A 22,675-nucleotide genomic window follows, 5' to 3' on the forward strand; every position below is an offset into this window, starting at 1 on the left:
TGTGCTTTCAGGGCTCTGCAACCCCGAGTCATGTGCCCATTTTCATTGTGGTAAGCACAATGTCTGCCAAGGTTTCTTCTCATGAATTCTCCTGGTGCCTTTGCTGCTGTTCTGAAATAGGGTTGATTCCGAATTTGATCCAGGACTTTGTAAATTGGGATTCGGAACACAGTTGTCACTGCCTGTGTAGCCCGCAATTCTGTCTCTTGCTTGCTTGATTCATTGTTACCTCGGCCTCGCTTTGGCGAGCCGTTTCCCTTTTCTTGCTTTGTTTCCTTAGTCCAAGACGTATCTTCCTTGGCTCTGGCATACTTCTCGATTCTCACCATGAGCTCTTCCATGCTTTTTGGCAATGTCTTTGCCAAAGATTTTCGTAGTGGATAGTTGTCTTTTAGGCCGTTCTTGAAAAATACAACCGCAACCTCGATTACACTCTGGTATTCGGTTGAACACCTCATAGTACCTTTTTGCATAGGCCCTAAGGCCTTCGTCCTTACTAATCTTCAGAGCCATTAATGCGTCCACCCTTAACGACTGTAGCTTGTTTGTAACGAACCTGGCCACAAACATCTCGGCCAGGCCTTCCCAAGTCTTGACGCTTCCCTTCGGTAATTTGTGGAACCAATCTGATGCAATTTTCCCAAAAGATGAGAGGAAAACTTTGCAGAGCAACGGCTTGTTCCCACTATATAATGCCATCGAGTTCAAGTATAATCCAACGTGGAAGTTGGGGTCCAACTTACCATCGTAAATTTGGAACCTCGGCATACTGAATCTTTTTGGTGCTTCAAATTTGTCTAGTTCCACCGAGAATGGTGTTCTCGGCTTTTCAGGGGAAGTCACCTCGGCATCGGCATTCTGCTGCTTCCTCTTGAGGTAATCCCTCAGGTCTTCTTTGCACCGTCCAGGGGCTCAGCTGTCTCCTGACTTCAATCTTTTTGACATACTACTCTCAGCTTCGTGGTGGGTCCTCTTCGATCTTTCTCCGTGAGTTGTGTCGAAGCAGAGTGCCTGCCCCTGAACATTCCGATGTCCTTTGGGGTCTGCCTCCTTTGTGCGATACGTCTTCCATGATTCTTCTCTTCTTGACTCTCTTCGTCCGACCTCCCTGGAAAGTCGGTGAGAGTATCTTTCGTTCCCGTTGTGCTGAGGGGTGACGGGGATTGTTTTCTGCCCTCCTTTCTGGGCATTGGCTGCTGGAATCGGCGTGTCCTGCAGTGGGAACGGTGGCTGCATGACGTTATTTTGCATCATGAAATTGACGATCGACTGCAGGTCTGCCAATTTGTTTGCCATCTCTTTTACCTCTTCGTCCTTCCGTAGGCACCATCCTTCCATGCCTGGAGGTCATCCTCGTTGTAGTACCCACTTCGATCTGATTTCTTTGGTACGTCACCAGTCTGGCCGATGTCTTTCACTCCGTGATTCTGGTCACGAGTTTCTGCGTTGCACTCGTCCCCTTCGATATCAAGGTCAATAGGTCTCCCACTCCCAGCAGGAGTGTCGTCCCCAATCTTTTCCTTCTGTCCGTTACTGGCCATCTATTTTTCTTTCCTTCCCACAGACGGCGCCAAATTGTGTGAGTGATTTTCCGATCACACTGCCCAACTCAGTATTCAGCTGGAGAGAATTGGCAGAATAAATGACACCTGACTGACTTGCAACAGAAAGAGAAGATTTCGGCGGTGGTTCGTCCACTCAGGGGCACTCCGACGATCAAGTTAGTATATCTCTCAAAGATAATCAATAGTGATAAATTCACTATTCAGAACATAAATTGCGTACCTTAGACCCATTGGGGTGCCTCTCTTTTATAGCAAACTCAATCCTAATCCCTATAAAAGCCTAGCTTCAATGGACTCTTACTCAGTGCTTATCCTGGACTCTCCAAGAGATAAAGATAAACTCCCTAAGAGCTTTATCCTTATCCATGTTAAAGTCTCCCTTATTCTAGGACTCTTGTCCCTTATCCGCTTATCTCGGATTCTGATATATTCGGAGATAATCTCGGCCTTGCCGAGATCACCTCGGCGTCATGTCCTAGACACGTGGCACCTCGACTGACACGTCGGCGTCACCTTGGCCACGTGTTGGGACTCATAAAATATATCCCTACAGGTTCCATTTAGAAGAATAGAAATTCTCTATTTTAAATTTTTTTATTTTATTTTTGTTTTTCAATCATAACATAGTATTAATCGTTGAATTATACAAGAATATTAAGTTATAAAAATATCATGAGAATTCTATAAGTAAAAGTATATCAAGATAGAACAAAAATTAAAAAATGAGAATAAAATCCCAATATGAAAAAAAATGAGAATAAAATCCCAATATGGCTGCAGAAGGGTCGTGAAATACTTCAATTATTCCCTTCTAATTTGAGTCATTCGACAATTAATTAGGGATGTGGTTGTTTGGACTGAGTGGATAAGAGGGGATTGGAATTTACCGGACTGTTAGTCTCGGGATACATTATTCCCGTACTATTTGGTTGGACTGGATTTGTATCTCATGTTTGTTTAGTCATGGGATTAGATAGACTATTTGGTTGAATTAGATATGAATCTTATGTTTGTTTGAGATATTATGGAGAAGAGTAAATATTCAAATGACTATTTTATCCTTTTCAATTATTTAGTAAGTAATAGCAATATTAAACACATTTTTAATATTTTAATTATTTTTAACTAAATTAAATAAAAATTTATTTTATTTTATTTTATTTTTTACACAATTAAATAAATTTATTTTTTTAAATTAAATAATAAAATATCAATAAGAATATATGTTATTTTTTAAATTAAAATTTTAAATAAATTTATTTTAAAAAAAATAATTATTAAATAATGAAATTTTATTAAGACATTTAAATTTTATTAAAATTATTTCATTTTTAAATCGAGACATTTAAATTTTATTAAATTTACTAAATATAATACATAATTAAATAGTAGAAGACTAAAATAGTTATTTCATCACCTAATTTCATATCCCCCTTATCCCTTCATTTCATCCCATGAGACATAATAATTTAATAAATTTGAGACTATTAATCCAGTATAAAAATTTTGAATTAAATAATAAATTATTAATTTGAAAAAATTAATAATTCAATTCCATAAAATAATTTCCAAAACCAACACGATCTAGAAGGATGATCTTATCGCAATACTTTAGTGGGGAACGTAGAAATGCATGACTATTGTCTTCTTCTGAGATTGTGTCATACACGTGCACTTCGTTTCCAACTTCATGTTCACAACCAAGAATCACTAAAGCGTTCAAAAATAAATAAATAAATAAAAAGCCGTTCAAGAGCAAGAGCCACTAAACAAAATGATTATTTAGTCATTTACCTTGGGCGAACCACCAAATATTGAAGGCCCCCACAAATATCAGACAAATTCATGAAATTCCAAGGTCACATTGTGTCCTTCACACCCTTCAATATCATGCCACCGCATTTGGATGATTTTAGGAGTAGATGTGGACAGTTGTTGGCGTTTTTTTGGTGAATGTGTTCAGACAGTTCACATATTATTGGATTGCTATAGATGTCACTGTGAGGGCGTGAGAAGTTGTTATTTTAGTAGGTTATTTTATTATAATATATAAAAGTTTTAAATATTAAATTTTTTAGTTTTTAAAAATAAAAATTTGATTGTAAAAGATATTTAGAGATTAATTTCTATCGTTGTGAGGATAGTCGATAAAAGATCGTTTTAAAAAATAAAAAACAAAGCTTTTAACGACAAAATTTTAAAATGTCACTAATAAATAAATTTTTAAGACAATAATTTGGTCTCAAAATGATTTATTTTTTGACACAAAAAATTTGGTCTCAAAATGATAATAATTCATCACTAATGTCTAGTTATCGTTGTTAAAAATATAATGATTATACTTTTCACAACAAAAATATTTGGTCCTTAAAAAATAATTTTGTCCTTAAATTTTGATCTCTAAAACTTTAGTCTTTGTTATAGTGTTTTAGTTTTTAGTTATTTTAATAGCCTAAAGATGTGAAAAGATAGTTGAATTTTTTTATAGTTGGATTTGATATTTATGAGAAAAAAAGTGCAATGATTATAAATTTAATGTGACATTTTATCTTAGTCTATTTTTATTTTTTTTAAATTTTAACCTAAAAAACCAAAAAATAACTTTTGCCAAACACCCTACTGTAGCTTCGAAAGTATCGTTTAGAGTGGTTGTCTTTGGCCCTGTTTGGTGTAGCTGTTAAAACAGCTTATAGATTATAACTTAACAAATTATAGATTATGACTTTAATCAGAAGTTGTTAATCTGTTTGGTGTAACTATTGGATTATAGATTTAAGTTACTGAGTAGTCACTACTAAAAAAATCACTTTTTGCGACCGCTATAAACCGTCGCAAATAATAAAAAACAGTCGCAAAAGACTTTTTGCGACGGCTCATGCGACGGCAAATGGGGGTCGCGAATATGGGGGTGGCAAATACTTTTTGCGACGGCAAAACAACGGTCGCAAATTATTTGCGACCACCTAAACTACTTATGGCGACCGCTATTTTGCCGTCGCAAAAAACAAAGAAAAACACTAACATGATCTTTGGCGACCATCTTGTTACCGTCGCAAAAAATTAAAAATAAAAATAAAAATAAATAAATGAAAGTGTAGCGTTAAGCACTCTACGAATAACAATAACAATAACAAGAATTCAGACAATATAGCATTATAGTTATATTGAACATTCCATTTGAGTCTCAAAATTTGAGCCATATGTGAAAGTTATTACAACTAAAAACTTGGAAAAAAAAATTTTATGACAAAAATACAATCTAGAACTGGCCAATCTTCTCATCAATTTTTCTTGCTCGGGTGTTTCCCCACTCTATCAATGAACTGGCCAATCTTCTCATCAATTTTCTTTTCAAGTTCCACATCACCACATTGCACCTATGCAACAAAAATTTCAGGCATTAATGATAAAAATTATATACTGCCAAAATAAAAACTATCAATTTTAATCACTCCTATGGATATAGTGCAATTAGATTGAAAAAAGGTAACATGTCACAATCTAGATTTCAAACAGCATGAGGCTACATATTTCTTATTGCAAATTTAACAACGAGATATGTAGTGCAAAGCCTGCCAATGTGCAGAGTAGCATAATAAACATAATAAACAAAGTATGAATTCAACTGGTATTCAGCAAGTCAATGTTTTCAAATGGCAAGATATTGCAGCAATCAGTACAGGCAAACAGGAGACACCAGAATCATAGTTTAATTAATACTTCTGTTCACTATCAGCAAAAGAATTTTTACTTGAGGAGCATACCAAAAGATCTAAGTGTAAAAGGAGAACAGCAAACAAGGGTCTTTGCTCAGGCAGAGAGCTCTGGAGATAAATAATTGGGGAAAAAATATAAAAATATGCAACAAATAGCTTACTTGTAGCCACGCTGATCACAATAAAGGCAAACACTGATTAGGACCAACCACCTCAATAACAGGTAGTTTACAAGTAAATATAATCATCTTTATGTCAGGTGGTTTGAAGGCAGCCACCTTATAACGAAGTCACCTTCACGTTAAGAAAAACTACAATAATACACCTAATGGAAAAAAAAAAAAAAAAAATTATATGCCATGTTTGATATGCTGATAAGGGGATGGGGTAAGATTAAATAATCCAGGGATAAAATTATCCCACCCAATGTTTAACCAAGACCATTTTATCTCTCATGTGCAAGATTATTTTGTCGCGAGGGGACGGAAAATTTATTGGTATTGGGGCAATAAGAATGTGCTGCTCCCTCCTTGTGCTAAACACCTACACAAAATATTAGACACATAATCACATTGGTATTGAGGCACCCCTCCTGGGAATGCTCCAAAAGCACCATGCATACCCTTTATGCATATGCATGTTACTTGCTTTCTAGGTAAATGATGACTATGATTTAAAAAAAGAGGAAATTCCCAATAAGTTACTTTTTCCATAAAAGTACTATTGAATCGTATTAACATATGATTCAACCCTATCAACACAGTCTTGTTAATATGAGTTAGTGGTTTACTTTTATGGGAAAAGTAGGACTTTTTGACAGTATCCATTAAAAAAATGGAAGCCAGTGCAATGTAATTTAAACACTGTTAGTTGTTTTTGTAAATTTCTTCATCAGGCCTATATTGTACAAAAAGAGGTTGCAAATTAAGAAGGTGCAACTGCCACACAAATGTAATGTAACCGACTGTACTTTATACAGAGCACATATTTTTGGAAGAGTGTCTAAACAACCCTTGTGTTGATCTATAGAAAGCATTGAAAGAAAGAAGACAATATGTACTAGTTCAATGATTAAGTTATCAAGTCAAAAGGATTTACTAAAAAAGTATTGAGCCCAAAGAAATTGCTAGATTAATACCCTAAATCAAATATATAGCCAAACCCAACCCAACGAAGCTTTGTGTACCAATCAAGTGGGATCAACTAACCCTCAATTAAATAAATAAATAAAAAGACAACATGCCAAATTGAAGTACCATGTGTGGTTAATTTTGACGGCAAACGTCATTTTTGCCGTTTGGTATTAACCCCAAGGGGTGTTCATTGTACCAAATCGAACTTCAAGGTGACTCTATGTTTTTTGACCTGACCACAGAGGGGTAGATTGTAATTTACCCAAAGATAAATAATTCCATTTCATTATCACTGGTTTGAACCAATTCCAAATATTATGAAGAACCACCTAACACCGTTAGAAAGTTTTACAAAAAATAGTACCTCCCCATAGCTGCATAGCACCATTGCAAAGAGAGTTTCTGAGTGTTTCCTGATCTTGCATTAATTTTTCTAGCTCCTGCTTCCGACTCTCTTGTGTTTCTAGATTATACTCAAAGTCACGAATCTAAATCGCAAGCAAAATCAAATATGCAATACATAAGAAAGAGGAGAAACAGATTTTTTTTTGCACAAAGATCAATATGTACTATTTTTTTTTGCACAGATTTTTTTTTGCACAAAGATTCATATAGGCGTTAAGAGGTTCAGAAAAGATTAGAAAAAGAGATGCAGAAACTAATTAATGACATAAAATGCTAGCACAAACACAAATGACATTTGAAAACTAAAAACAATTTTCAGGTCACATTTGAAAAGCAGCATGAAATTGGACAGAAATGAAATTCCAACCTCTCGTCTCCATGAGACAATGCTCCTGTGTATCCAAATCAAGTTTGCAACCACAGAAACAATTATTGGACTAAAACTAAGAAATTTTATCATGGTCAGCAAATTACAAGAAAGCCAGGAGAAAACAGATATGGAAAATTCAATGTAATCTCCAAGTCACCCCGAATAAATGTCCAGAACAATAAGAATGGCCCACATAATATTCCTACATCAAAAAAGTAAAATGATTTTATCTCACAGTTCTAGAATTTAAAAGAACCATATTTAAGAAGTTTTGTAATGTCCACAGGTTTTTTGTTTGTTTTGAGCTCTATTAACTTACCATTGCACCACATGAGACCAAAGCTATTGAGGCCACTAGATTTTCCTGTGAAAATGAAAGTATCAGCAAAAAAAAGAAGAGATGTGAAGCTGATGAAAAAGAACTGTGAAAACAGAAGAATTACTACCAATACGGGCTATGGTTGCGAGATATATTGCTGTGGTGATGTTGGCCATAAAAACAACAGCATAGCCATAGGAATCAAATGACAAGTCTCGAGCCCCAGCAATAAATGCACCAATAATGATCAATGCCACACTGATAACACCTTATGTTTTTGGTTAAACAGAGGAATTAGAAACATAACAATTCAAGCAAAAGTTGAAATATCTATTTGATGTTGGGAAAAAAATAAAGATAAAAAATAAAGAACAAATTCAAATATCCAAACCAAAGCTCAAGATGTTATGCACTATTATTTACATTTTGATGTACCAAAGAACCCAAGAGTTCATACTCAGATTTGAGTGAAACCAAACAGAACTCAAGAATTTGTCCACACATAGCCTGGTGATGGAATATCACATGTTAAACCATAGTCACTAAAATTATGTATTGTACAGTGAACTACTTCCTAAATATTTGGTATTCCCGTATTGAGTATTGCCTGACAATCCCCTTTTTTGGTTTCTTGTTTTTGTTTGATACATCATATATTAACGAAACAGCAAAAAAAGCTACTTCTTCTTCTTTTTTTTTTTTTCTTTTTTTTTTTTTTTTTTTTTTAAGCACAAAAATGCAAGTATGCTATAATCAGAAAATGCAAAATAATTTCTCTCCATAAAAATTGTATGGTCAAATACCTTTGCTCCCTCACATTATCATTAATAATTAGGATTACACCACATAACTAAGCCATTCATATAACATATCCTGGATCCAGACTCGACTCAACCTGGTATTGCACCGAGTCTTACCTGATGATGATACAAGTGTCTTGTGAGTAGGTGTGTGTATCTGAGGTTTATCCAACCCGTACACAGGGTTCCTCATCATAAAAACAGAAAAAAGTGAAACTCTAGTTGTAAAACCTTTTTTTTTTTTTTTTCTAACTACAGACTATATACTTCATGAGCAATGCATCAATATTTTCATGTTCTAATTTGGCATAAAGCTTTCACCGTTAATCTTTGCTCATATTATTTCATTATTCACATATCTACTAAAAAATCAATACACACATACTTGTGTATGCACATAAGCTTGCAACAGAAGACTTGACTAAATGAGCTAAATTAATGTTTAACTAGAACCATAGCTGTTTCTACTTTACCTCTTCTGATATTTGAATCCTTTGGTATTGATGCTCAGAAATCACAATAAAAAAGTATTGATGCTCAGAAATCACAATAAAAAAGTATTGATGCTCAGAAATCACAATAAAAATTGTCAAGAATTGAAATATGATTATGGCCCCAATGAACAACAATTGAAATATAAGAAGTAGATAGAAAGAGGAAATACAATGATCGAAGAGAAGAAGAACAAAGCGATTATTTGCTAGAAATTGAAACTACATGAAATGAAATAGTGAAAAACAGAAATCACGTACCTTTGAAGAAATCGCGAAGAACAGAATTCCAAATGATATTGAAGGCATCGATCATAAGAAGAAATCGCAAAGAACATAAATTGAAGAATATAAATCGCGAAAGGCAGATGAATGCATCGATCTAAACCCTAGCAAATATATATACAGAGAGAGAGAGAGAGAGACGATAGAGATAGAGATCGAGAGAGAGAGAGGAATTCAGAGATCGAGAGATATTGAGAGATTGAGAGAGGAAGAGTGATTCATACCTGTGTTTGGGTGAGCGAGAGAAAGAGAGCGATGTCGAGAGTTTGAGCAAAGCTGACTAGGGCAAAATAAAAATAAAAGAAAATAAGTGAAATAAAGCACATACATAAACGAGATTAGAAAATAGTATATTTTTTGCTACGGTTAAATAGACGGTCGCAAAAAAATAGACGCAAAAAGTCAATTTTTTAGTAGTGAGTGTTTGTTAAATAAGCTGTGAAGTAGTTTTTTCAATTAATTTTTTTTTTGTTTGTCTACATTTCTCATAAAAAAAAATAATAATAATCTATAGTCCATTTGAATCTTTTTCTATTTTTAAAAAAATAAAAAATAAAAAAATTAAAGAGTATAACCATAAATTAACATGTCCACAGCAGAAGCTAATAATCAGAAGCAAGGGGTGAGCAGCTTCTCAGAATCAACTTTTTTGAGTTAAAATAAGCTATTAGAATCAGAAGCTGTTTGAAATAAATTTAACCAAACAGTCAAAAATAACTTTTTTCATAGCTAAAAGCCATAAGTTGGCTCTGAAAAGCTGAAACAAACACCCCCCTTTATCTTGGGTTTGTCTTCCAAATGTTACCCGGCCAGCTTGCAGTTCGGTGGTTTGCCTCCAAGTTCATTTAAAGAGTTCATATGGGTGTCCTTTTGCTATAAAGGTCCGTTTGATAGAATTGTGAGAAAATAATTATAAATTATAATTTAACAGATTATAAATTATAATTTTAAACATAAGTTATTAACTTGTTTGGTACAGCTGTTGGATTATGAATTTAAGTAGAAGAGTAGTGTTTGGTTGATAAACTGTAAAATAATTTTTTACTCTATAATTGTCCTTTTTGCCCTTATATGATATAAAATAATTATTTTGTTAGTTTTTTATATCTTTTTCTTCATTCAGTCCCGTTACAGAGCCCGAATTTCTCGAGCTCGAATTTGCTCGAAAAATCAAACGACGTCGTTTGATTTTTTTTTTGCCTTTTCTCTTTGAAGATGAGCAGAGAGAGGGAAAGTTGAGAAGATGAACATAGAGAGAGAAGAGAAAGCTGAGAGAGAAGAGGGCATTCATCAACACAACAACACATTCAACAACAATACATTCATCAACAACACAACATCATAACTTTTTTCGAATCTGAAAAAAAAAATTTCAACTACACAACATGCATTCATCAACAACATCAATCACAAAAAAAAAAAAAAAAAAAAAATTCAATTCAATTCAATTCAATTGTCGAATTTAAAAAAAAAAATTAAAAAATCCAACAACACAATATCATCATCAACAACAACAATCATCAACATCTTCATCTTTTTTCGAATCTGAAAAAAAAAAATTCAACTACACAACATACATTCATCAACAACATCAATCACAAAAAAAAAAAATTCAATTCAATTCAATTGTCGACTTTAAAAAAAAAAATTAAAAAATCCAACAACACAACATCATCATCAACAACAACAATCATCAACATCTTCATCTTTCAGATCTAGATCCACTAGAAAAGAAAAAAAAAAAAGTAGAGAGAGCAGAGGCAAGAGACCCACCAGCATCACCGTCGAATCATCTTCTTTTTCTTCAGATCCAGATCTTCATCTGTATTCGAATCATCTTCTTTTTCTTCAGATCCATATCCAAATCAACAAATCATCTTCATCTTCCTCTTCTTTTCTTCCTCTTCTCTCTCTTTTCTCTCTCTCGCCTGTGCCTGTGCCTGTGCCTGTGCCTGTGCCTGTCCCTGTTCAAACAAGAAAAAGAAGTAAAAGGGAAAAAAGCAAGAAAAGGAAGAAAAAGAAAAAAAAAAAAAATGAAACCCAAAACGACGTTTTGGGTTTCGAGCCAACTTTTGAGCCACTGATTTCGGGCCCTCAAACAATTTTCTTCTTCATTATAAATTAATTAATGTCAATTAATAGCTTAATTAGCATCAATACTTTTTTTTTCTTTTTTTTTTCTTCATTTTTTTAATCTTTTTCTTCATTATAAATTAATTAATGTCAATTAATGGCTTAATTAGCATCAATACTTTTTTTTTCTTTTTTTTTTAAATCTTTTTCTTCATAATAAATTAATTAGTGCCAATTAATGGCTTAAAAATTGTGATTATGTTTTTATTAATTTTTTTTCATTACAATTAATAATATAACAATTGTGCAATTTATTTCTTTATTTAAATTGTGCAATTGTGCAATTTATATCAATAATTGTGAAATAAATTGTGTAATTTATTTAATGGATATAAATTGCACAATTTATTTCAATATTAATTGAAATATTTTTTTTAGTAATATTTCATTATAAATTAATTTGTGTCAATATCAATTGATATAAATTGCACAATTTATTTCAATATTAATTGATATTAATTTGCACAATTTATTTCAATATTAATTACACAATTTATTTCATTATAAATTATTTTGTGTCAATTAATGGCTTAAGTAGCATCAATTAATACTAAAATTATCATTTCATTAATAGTATCAATTAATATAAAATTATTTCCTTTTTTTTATTATAAATTAATTGGTGTCAATTAATGACTTAATTACCATCAATTAATACTAAAATTATTAATTACCATCAATTAATACTAAAATTATTAATTAGTGACTAAAATGCTTAATAATTATTTTTTTAATTAAAAAAATTGAAAACCTCCCCCTCCCAAAAAAAAAAAAAAAAAAATTGAAACCCTAGCTTCTGCAGTCACAACAGTGCCGGGGTTTGAGTCGCCTCTTCATCTTCATCTCCTGTCTTCTTTGACAACACAACCACCACCACCGCCTCCACATCCGTTGCCATCGCCATCGCCGAAGGCAGAGAGACCAAATCTGGGCAATGGTAGATCCACCACTGCCTCTGACACCTCTTCTCTCTCTCTCTCTCTCAATTTCGAAAACACCAGGCGACAGAGGAGGAAGCAGAACAGAGGTGGTGGTGGATTCGCCACCATTGATCGAGGCTGTCGATTTGGCTCACATAGACACTGCAACTGTCGATTTGGCTCCCCGCACTTCCCCATACTCTTCACCAAGTCGGAAACTAGGTTTCCGTCGCCCTTCACCACCGTGAGCCTCTTTAGGGCAATGATTGTCACTCTCATAGATCTGAATCTGAACACACAGAGAGAGAGAGAGAGAGAGAGAGAGAGAGAGCTAGGGTTTTAGAGAGCTAGGGTTGGTCGAAAAACGCCTCTCTTTCGCCGGAAATCGCCTCTCAGAGGCGTGCGAGAGACAAAAATGAGTTGTGTTTGGTTTATATACGTGGCACACCGGTAATAACTTGAAATTGTGAGGGGCATTTAAGTCATTTTTCTCCTCAAACCCTAGCTGCACGCTTAAGTTGAATTAAAAAGCACCTCCTCCCCAACTCAAAGAATAATCACTTTTTTGACTTAATTTAAGCTAAAAGTTGATCACTTGAGCTACACCAAACACACAAAAATCACTTAATTTAAGTTAAAAGCTAAAATAAGCTGAATTTAAACTCTACCAAACACCCCCGAAGTTGTGAGCCACGATGGAGCTAGGGATCGGGTCACGTATCTGTCCTGACATTTTTTTTTTTTTTGAAGTATTAGCTCTATTCTTTAAAAAAAAAAGGTTTTAGCTCTATTAAACACTTACAATAGCAGAAAAATCTCCTAAACTCTATAAACTTACAGGAGTTTGGTTTTCAGATCTTACTGACAGTGGTTCATTTTATTTTATTTGTTATCATTTTTTGCACTGAAATTAAGGATTTAATTTGTCCTAAAATTAAAAATATTAATTTGTGGTGATTTATATTTAAATTAAGAATTTTGATTTCTTATGCTTTGTGTTAAAATTTAAAATTTTGATTTGTTGTGGTTTGTGCTAAATTTATGAATTTTGATTTGTATTAAAAGTAGAGATTTCGATAGCTTGATTGTCTACATATAGAGAGAGAGAGAGAGAGAGAGAGAGATTTTTATAACATTGATAATGATAATATCATGGAGTCCGGGTCAATTGTAAAAGTTTACATTTAAAAACTTTTTGGAATGAATATTTAAGTTTTTGTGTTTAATATGAGTTCATAATAATATTATTATTATATTATTGTTATTGATTAAGGAAGAAAATTTTTAAGCTTGTAATTAATAAGTGGGCCCCATACTAAATTCTTGACTCTGCCAATGTAAGGAGCTAAACATTTTATTTATTATGCTAATGTTTGTTGGTTTAAAACCATTTGTTTGATCAAAAAATATGTTTTATGTTTGGTGATAGTAATTGTGGGATGAATGTGGAGGTGGTGGCATAGTGGTAGTACGGTGGCAATGATGGTGATGACAACAGTGATGGTCGCAATAGCCATGGTGATGGTAGTATGATAGTAGCAATGGTAGTACAGTGATATTGGTAAAATTTTAGTTTGGAAAACGTCTCCATCGATAAAAAAAAATATTTTCTGTCCAAATAGATTTTTTTTTTCAGTTGTTCAAAGAAAATGTTTTCCTTTGACTTTTATTTTCGTTTTTTGTTGTACCAAACATTCGAAAATATAAAAAATCTTTTTGGCCCAAACAAACGGATTGTTAGTTAAAGTAGCAGTGGTTTCTCCTTTTTTTTTTATGAGAAAAAATAAGAAATTTAGTGATGTAATGACTATGAGTATATATACGGATGGATTTAAGATTCTAAATTTGGGATAAAATTAATAGTAAAAATGAATTGTTAGAAAATTGTATGCTTTTATCTATAGTTGAAACATGCAAAATTAACTCAAAATAAATCAATTTATGAATAAGGGAATAATTCACCTCAATCGGTAATATCAAATTTCATAAACTCAATTTTAAAAATATCATGTTAAATGAAGACAATATTTTCATGTGATGAAATAGGAAAGTTGAAAAAAAAAATAATAAAAAAAAATCCACAAATGATTCACGGACATAAAACAAAAATGGTAAAAAATAAAAACAATTTGACATATACAATAAGAGAAGCAGCTTTGAACAATATATATATATATATATATAAGGTGTGTACCATATGTGTATTTGGTTACGACGGTTGCGGTTTTTGATTATAACTTATCATGGTATTAATTACAACTCATCGTGATATTGGTTCTAAAGTCTATGAAAACACGACCCAACTTCAGTTTTGACGGTTACAAAAATTTAAAAGGCCAAGAGACTTATTTTGAGAGTTTATCACCCTACCTCTCTACCAACTTATATTTTTCACACATCAACCACCCAAACTCCGTTAATGCTCACCACCAAGTGTCACATCCCAACTTTTATTATTCGAATCCATTACTAAATCTATTATAATAATACCTTTTAGTTGAAAACATAAACAAGAATAACTAATAGCATTCTCTTAGGACAACAATGATGATATAAATAAGACATATCACAATGTCCTTAGGCTTACATTAAATAACAACAAATGAAATCGAAGGGGTTTACCCTTATACAATACATGGCACACGGCCAACAAGTGAAGAGCCTTAAAAGACTTCAAGTCATACACGATTCCTCAAGCCTTGTATCTGAAAAAGTTTATCAACACGTGGGATGAGTACTAAGTTCAGTGGAGATTCCAAAGATCCCAACCAATCACAACATATAGATAAAAAAGATCATGAATGCACTACGACATACCATATAAGTAGTGTGACATTTAATATTCAAATATACACACATAACTTCGATTTTACTCAAAACATTTCTCTTGACACAATTTAGTATAAAAAAAATCAATTCATCTTACTTACAAAAGAAAATGTTTTAAAACCTCATTCTTTCTTTGACCAAAACTTCTCACATTAATATAAATGAATCTCACTTAAACAACTGTTCTGAAAATATAACCCCACATGGAAATCGTAATCCCCATCCGGCCTCTCAATACACCATAAGTATTTACATCTCAACGTATATATCTACAACCTTCCCTGACCATAAGCCCATGGATTTTAAAAAGTGACCGGTATGAAACTGTTAACATATATATATACATTCAAACGAGACAACTGAAGTAATACATACTACCGACTCCATCTCCATCGGCCTACAACACGGATGGCAGATTCAACAATACCAATAACACATAACACTTTAGCCTCACCCGGAAGGAGGTGCTCCTCAGGTCATACTTTACTGGGCACAAACCGGAAGGGAACAAAGAACCTATCACAATGGGCTACGCTTTGCTAGCTAAGATACGGCGGGAAACGGACCCCCTTTTCACACTTTACCAGGCGCAAACCGGAAGGGACAAAGAAACCTCTGTCAAGGCACCACGCTTTGCCGGCTCAACACGGTGGGTAGCAGACCCCCAAACAACATCACATTAAAGGCATAACAAACTAACCAACATCGATATTACTCGGGTGTAATACATACACCAAGTCCAAACATCACAATCCTAACTATTAGCAGTTGAATACATTAACCCATTTCTATCAAAACATGCTCCTCGCACCACCGTTCAACAACGGGTTTTCTTTCATTCTTAAAGTGTTTCCATACATAACTCGAATTACTAAACATCAAAATCATACTATCCGACAACAGTCTCACATACAAATACACTTATATGCATTGCAGTTATCTCTTTAACAACATATTCCATAACTTAACAATGGAATTGTCTATTCACAATATTCATTTACCACTGACAACACATCGTGTTACACCGCATAGCCCATCCAACAATAGTGCTCATAGTCTATATCTAGCAACAAGCAATACCATCCTCCACCGATGGCCAAGGACAAAACTCTAGACACCAATCACATAATCTGAAATAATAAATACAACCTTAGGTAATTTCAAATTCCCATTCATTGCAAACTGTCATGTTTTATAAAAAAGTAGCTAATCCCAATTTGTTTTTATAAAGATAGAACTCCTTTACTCCAATTCACAACGCATGCAACAATAACCAAAATCCACTTTCATTAACCAAAAATCCCAATTTGCTAAACAACCAAAACATAACCCCAATTTCCAATTAACATCAAGCTTTCCTCCAATGTTCTAAAATTTACGAATCGAACACCAAACCCTTCCAATCCCATATCCCAAACAAGCTTTTACAATGCAGAATGAGTAATAAACCTAACCCATATATCCACCAATTAAACCCAAATCAACCATAAATTGTGCTTTTAAATGTAGTAAAAATACCACAAGTCTATCTATAACGAGGTATTGAAAAGAAGCTCAAGAATCCCTACCTCTTAGAGCAAAGAGGAGAAAAGTCGAAAATCCACCGGTGACGAAAACACGATCTGCTCATATCAAAAGAAAGCCCTCGTGACTCTCTATGTTTTGATCTATAGGACTAGGGCTAGAAAATGGGTGTAACTAGATGAAACCCAAGCTTTTTGGTCCAAGAAACCCTAAAATGGTGAAAAGAGAAGGAAAGGAGAGAGAGAAAAGTAAAAAGTGACTTTTTCAGCGTACTATGGCCATATATAGACGCATAGTCTGCTCAAGCGCAAGAAGTGACACTTGAGCGTCCAGACACAAAAAGTGCGATTGCTCGAGCACAGGAAATGTCGCTCAAGCGCAGAATACAAACTCTCAGAAGTTTTACAGACAAGAGACCACCGCTCGAGCACATGAAGTACCGCTCGAGCGAAGAATGACAACCCTTAGTATCTCTGTAGGCCTATAAAAGTGATAGAAGTTCACAATGACCGCTCAAGCGCCAAAGCAAAATTCTGGGTGACGCAGTTTGAAAAACAAGTTACCAACTTGTTTCCAACGCAACCAAGACACTCCCAAAACTAAACCCAATCAACAATGAGTAGAAGCAAGACATGAACAACCATAAAAAACAATGAAAACCGAATCCAAAACATCAACGGGTCGGATTCAAACTATGGTCGCTATAACTTTCTCCCCTTAAGGAATTTCGTCCCCAAAATTAGAGAGGATAGTAAAACACAAGGTACCCAATGGTGAAAAGAAAACACCTACCAAAACCAAAGTTAGATCCATAGGTGGGATACTTTCCCCAGATCTCGGTTTAACGCCTTAGTGCCCTAAAGACCCTTGAGCAACACCCAACAAGAAAGAAGTCACAACTAACTCTCTGACCCACATACTCAATGGGATCCAAGAGGCTAAACCAAACAACCGTGCGACCTGCACCCCAAACGCCAACTGCTTGCCAACCGCACGCAACCAACCAAATAGAAACCAAGCTCCCCATACTCGAACATTAGAGGAAACACCACACTCACAACCAGAAACTCTTAAGCAACTCTCGCCAAAGAGCACTACACCTCCAAATCACGATCTACGGAGACAACTCTCTGGCACCACCAAAAACAAACAATGTCGAGCCCACAAGAAAATTAAAACACATAACAAGTAACTGAGACCAAACCATAACTCAACTCACCCCTACTAGGTTGAACAGAATAATCACATAATCCGATTAAAACAACAGTTTTTCTTATTTTTTCGAAAACTCTTTTGTCACTTACTTCGTTTTCCTCAAAAGTTATTCAAACTCACACCATTTCCAACAATTTTTTGTTCCAAAATTCCAAGAAGGCCAGTTGTTTTGCAAATATTTTCTCCAAACAACCAGTGAAATTTCAAACCCAGAGTTTTCAGTTGAAACTAAATGCCATAAAAGGCTATAAAACCAAACTCATTTTTCCAGTTTATTTCTCAACAACATCCAGTGAACCTCAACCATCACCCAATCACAACCATCACACCCATGGTGATTCCACAAGTCAATACACACATTTCTATCATAAGAATGAATAAAAATAAATACAGTACCAAAAGATATAATACAGCACAAATAGCTTCCCAAATCTCAAAAGTTTCAAACCAACACAAAATCAGTAATATTAATCAACATAATTCAATGGCGCAAAAGCGCTTGCAAAATCTGCACATTAACACGTTACCCTAACTCAATGGGTTCTACACACCCATACCCACCAAACAACACTTATAAGTGAGGCCCCATGCCCCCAAGTACAACTAGACATACCCCTCAACCTTACATCCATTAGCTCAAACCAAAAACAATTCCTGAGGTGACTATGTGTCAACCAACTTTGAATACCTTACAACCAAACCACCAATCCTCTATTCCCACAACTCAAAGCCCAAAACAAAACATTATTACTATACCAAGCACAATACAAAATACACCCCTACCACTCAACAAGGCATATGAGACCAACCTGAGACATCACAAGCCAACATGCTTCGCTAAGACATCAATATGGCATAATAAAACTAGGATTTCCAATTCTTACAACATCTTTCAACACATTACAAATGAATACAAAGTTAATAACATAACCACACTATTTGGGTTTACAGCCACATAACTATGCATAAACAACATCTCTAAGCATACAGCCTTACATAAAATAACATATTACGACATTACAAAGAATCAAAACTCCTTCACACTTCCAACCTCACTACTGTCGCCGCTTGGACTACTGAAATTGGCTTTGCTGTAGCAGAGGGCAATGACGCCGAACATGGCTGGCCTAACTACATTTAGAACACCAAGGTGGTCCCTTATTCCAAGACTAACTCGAGGACGCCTGAGCTTGACTAGACCCTCCACAGGACGAGTCTGAAGAAACGAAAGTAGTTTGAGACGTCAACTGCCTGTGCCTAAGATCTTGCCTGCTTTCAATTCTTAGTAGGTCTACTACCTCTCTGAACATTCGAACTTGTCGGTATGGATTCCTCCTCCTCATCCTGGCCAACACTATCAATAATGGTTTCAACGTGAGCCATTGCCTCTACCAAGGCATGATAATCTTTGTACATTGCCCGACAACCTTTCTTCGAATATCATCACACAACTTCCCCTCGAAAGACAATGCCGCTCCTCTGTTGCAACCAACTCTGGAGCAAATCTCGAAAAACTAGCAAATCTCGCCTCAAACTGTGCCAAAGAAGTATCCTCCTGGTGCAACTTAACTAACTGGTTCCTTAATCTTTCCCGAGCAGAAGGAGAAAAATACTTAGCCAAAAGAACCTCAGTGAAAGCACTCCAGGTAATGCCGACAAAAACTCGTGTAGACTTCCACTAATAACTAGTGTCACCTTTCAGTTGAAAACCAGCCAACACAACCCTTAACTCCTCGTCTTCGACTCTGAGCATACCAAGAGTCTTGGTACTCTGTTCTAACCAGTTATCAACCTCCAACAGCTTAGGCTCCCCCAAAAATAGAGGTGGATTGGAGCGAAAAAACTCCTTGGTCAACTTAAGGTTATTCCTATGGTCCCCCTCATTGCGAGCTAGAGCATCTCCCACCGCTCTCACAATCTCGCGTGCAACTTCCTCACCCACAGCCGATGCTACAGGGGCAGGTACTAACGAAACAGCTATGTCTCTACCGACATACCTACTTCCCCAACGACCTCTACTCCCTCGAGAAGACATCCTATAAAACCAAAACTAAAACAAACTTAGTAAACAACACAACAGCCTTGCCCGAGGCACACACTAACCCCCGCTAAGTTACAAGACATACTTAGTCCCGAAATACATAATTCTATCACATAGAGACAATTAAAAACCTAACCACATAATTGAATCAAGTCCACGAGATAATTACTCGCCCCGGAACTCTCAAGGAATTCCTATCAGAAACCATGTTGATCAGACGTGTTTCCAATAGAACCTCAAAGTAAGTTCACCAGTGACAAGCATTATCCAGGAAACTTAAGCCCATGCTCACATAAATGCAACATATAAGGTCCCAACACATAATCATCTATATGCAACATCCTCACCAAGCATAACGAACCCACTATGGTAAAACCATTTCCCACGAGCCCAAAGTATTCAACTCGGCTGGCTCTGATACCAAGTTGTCACGCCCCAACTTTTATTATTTGAATCCATTACCAAATCCATTATAATAATACCATTTAGTTGAAAACATGAACAAGAATAACTAATAACACTCTCTCACGACAACAATGATGATATAAATAAGACATGGTACAATGCCCTTAGGCTCACATGGAATAACAATAAATGAAACCGAAGGGGTTTACCCTTATACAATACATGGCACATGGCTAACAAGTAAAGGGCCCCGTGGCCAACAATTAAAAGACTTCAAGTTATACACAATTCCTCTAGCCTTATACCTAAAAAAGTTTATCAACACGTGGGATGAGTACTAAACCGCGTTGAGATTCCAAAGATCCTAACCAATCACAACGTATAGATAAAAAAGATCATGAATGCACCATGACACACCATATGAGTAGTGTGACATTTAATATCCAAATATACACATATAACTGCGATTTTTCTCAAAACATTCCTCTTGACACAAGTCAGTATAAAAAAAATCAATTCGTCTTTCACATTCCTATCATTACTTCCAAAAGAAAACATTTTAAAACCTCATTCTTTCTTTGACCAAACCTTCTCATGTTAACATAAAAGAATCTCACTTAAACAATTGTTCTGAATATACAACCCCACATGCAAATCGTAATCCCCATCCTCCCTCTCAATACACTATAAGTATTTACATCTCAACATATATATCTATAACCTTCCCTGACCATAGGTCCAATGATTTTAAAAAGTGACCAGTATGAAATCATTAACACATATATACATTCAAACGAGACAACTGAAGTAATATATATTACCGATTCCATCTCCATCAGCCTATAGCACGGATGACAGATTCAACAATACCAATAACACATAACACTTTACCGGCCTCACCCAGAAGAAGGTGCTCCTCAGGTCATACTTTACCGGGTGCAAACTAGAAGGGAACGAAGAACCTATCACAATGCGCTATGCTTTGCCGGCTAAGATAAGACGGGAAACTGACTCTCTTTTCACACTCAACTGGTTGCAAACCAGAAGGGACGAGGAAACCTCTGTCAAGGCGCCACGCTTTGTCGGCTCAACATGGTGGGTAACGGACCCCCAAACAACATCACATTAAGGGCTTAACAAACGAACCAACATCGATATTACATGGGTGTAATACGTACACCTAGTCCAACCATCACAATCCTGACTATTAGCAGTTAAATACGTTAACCTATTTCTATCAAAACCTACTCCTCTCATTGCCGATCAACAATGGGTTTTCTTTCATTCTTAAAGTGTTTCCAAACACAGCCCGAATTACTAAACATCAAAATCATACTATCCGACAACTGTCTCACAATACAAATACACTTATAAGCGTTGCAGTTGTCTCTTTAACAACATATTTCATAACTCAACAATGGAATTGTCCATTCACAATGTTCATTTACCACTAACAACACATCGTGTTACATCACATAGCCCATCCAACAATAGTACTCATAGTCTATATCTAGCAACAAGCAATACCATCCTCCACCAATGGCCAAGGACAAAACTCTAGACACCGATCACACAATTTGAAATAATAAATACACGCTTAGGTAATTCCAAATTCCCGTTCACTGCAAACTCTCATGTTTTATAAGAAGATAGCTAATCCTAATTTGTTCTGTAAAGAAGGAACTGCTCTACTCCAATTCACAACGCACACAACAATAACCAAAGTGCACTATCATTACCCAAAAATCCCAATTTCGTAAACAACCAAAACATAACCCCAATTTGCAATTAACATTAAACTTTCCTCCAACATTCTAAAATTTACGAATCGAACACCAAACCCTTCCAATCCCATATCCCAAACATGCATTTCCAATGCACAATAAGTAATAAACATAACCCATAAATCCACCAATTAAACCCAAATTTAACAAAATCAACCATAAATTTTGCTTTTAAATGTATTAAAAATACCACAAGTCTATCTATAGTGAGGTATTGAAAAGAAGCTCAAGAATCCCTACCTCTTAGAGCGAAAAGGAGAAAGCCAAAAATCCACCGGTGACAAAAACACGATCAGCTCAGATAAAAAAGAAGCCCTCGCGACCCTCTACATTTTGATCTGTAGGACTAAGGGTAGAAATTGGGTGTAACTAGATGAAACCTAAGCTTTTAGGTCCAAGAAACCCTAAAATAGCGAAAAGAGAAAGAGAGAAGAGAGAGAAAAGTAAAAAGTGACTTTTTTAGTGCAGTACGGCCTTATATAGACGCGTAGTCCGCTCGAGCGCAAGAAATGACGCTCGAGCTTCCAGACACAAAAAGTGTGACCGCTCGAGCGTAGGAAGTGTCGCTCGAATGTAGAATACAAACTCTTAGAAGTTTTACAGACAAGAGACCACCGCTCAAGCGCAAGAATGGCCGCTCAAGCAAAGAATGACAACTCTCAGTATCTCTGTAGACCTTCAAAAGTGTTGGAAGTTCACAATGACTGCTCGAGCGGAGAATGAAAATTCTAGGAAACACA

General features: G+C 35.2%; 1 protein-coding gene across 3 annotated transcripts; it reads right to left on the bottom strand.

Moving 5' to 3' along the window:
- Positions 1 to 4,693: 4,693 nt before the first annotated feature.
- Positions 4,694 to 9,255, bottom strand: LOC145801231 (UDP-N-acetylglucosamine transporter UGNT1-like). 3 transcript variants are annotated; one of them, XM_082891915.1, is made up of 6 exons: positions 9,061 to 9,255; positions 7,636 to 7,766; positions 7,509 to 7,553; positions 7,294 to 7,391; positions 6,779 to 6,902; positions 4,694 to 4,942 (listed from the first exon to the last, which is right to left on the bottom strand). In XM_082891915.1, exons 1-6 carry the CDS (start codon positions 9,135 to 9,137, stop codon positions 4,929 to 4,931), a joined length of 489 nt encoding a protein of 162 aa, XP_082748041.1. In that variant the 5' UTR covers positions 9,138 to 9,255; the 3' UTR covers positions 4,694 to 4,928. The 3 variants fall into 3 exon arrangements, with proteins under 3 accessions (XP_082748041.1, XP_082748042.1, XP_082748043.1); XM_082891916.1 differs by having other exon boundaries at positions 7,636 to 7,776; positions 9,061 to 9,250; XM_082891917.1 differs by lacking the exon at positions 6,779 to 6,902.
- Between the last annotated feature and the right edge of the window lie 13,420 nt (positions 9,256 to 22,675).

The sequence above is a fragment of the Camellia sinensis genome, chromosome 10, assembly GCF_055761805.1.
Source record: "Camellia sinensis isolate YWXY chromosome 10, ASM5576180v1, whole genome shotgun sequence".
Lineage (NCBI taxonomy): Eukaryota > Viridiplantae > Streptophyta > Magnoliopsida > Ericales > Theaceae > Camellia > Camellia sinensis.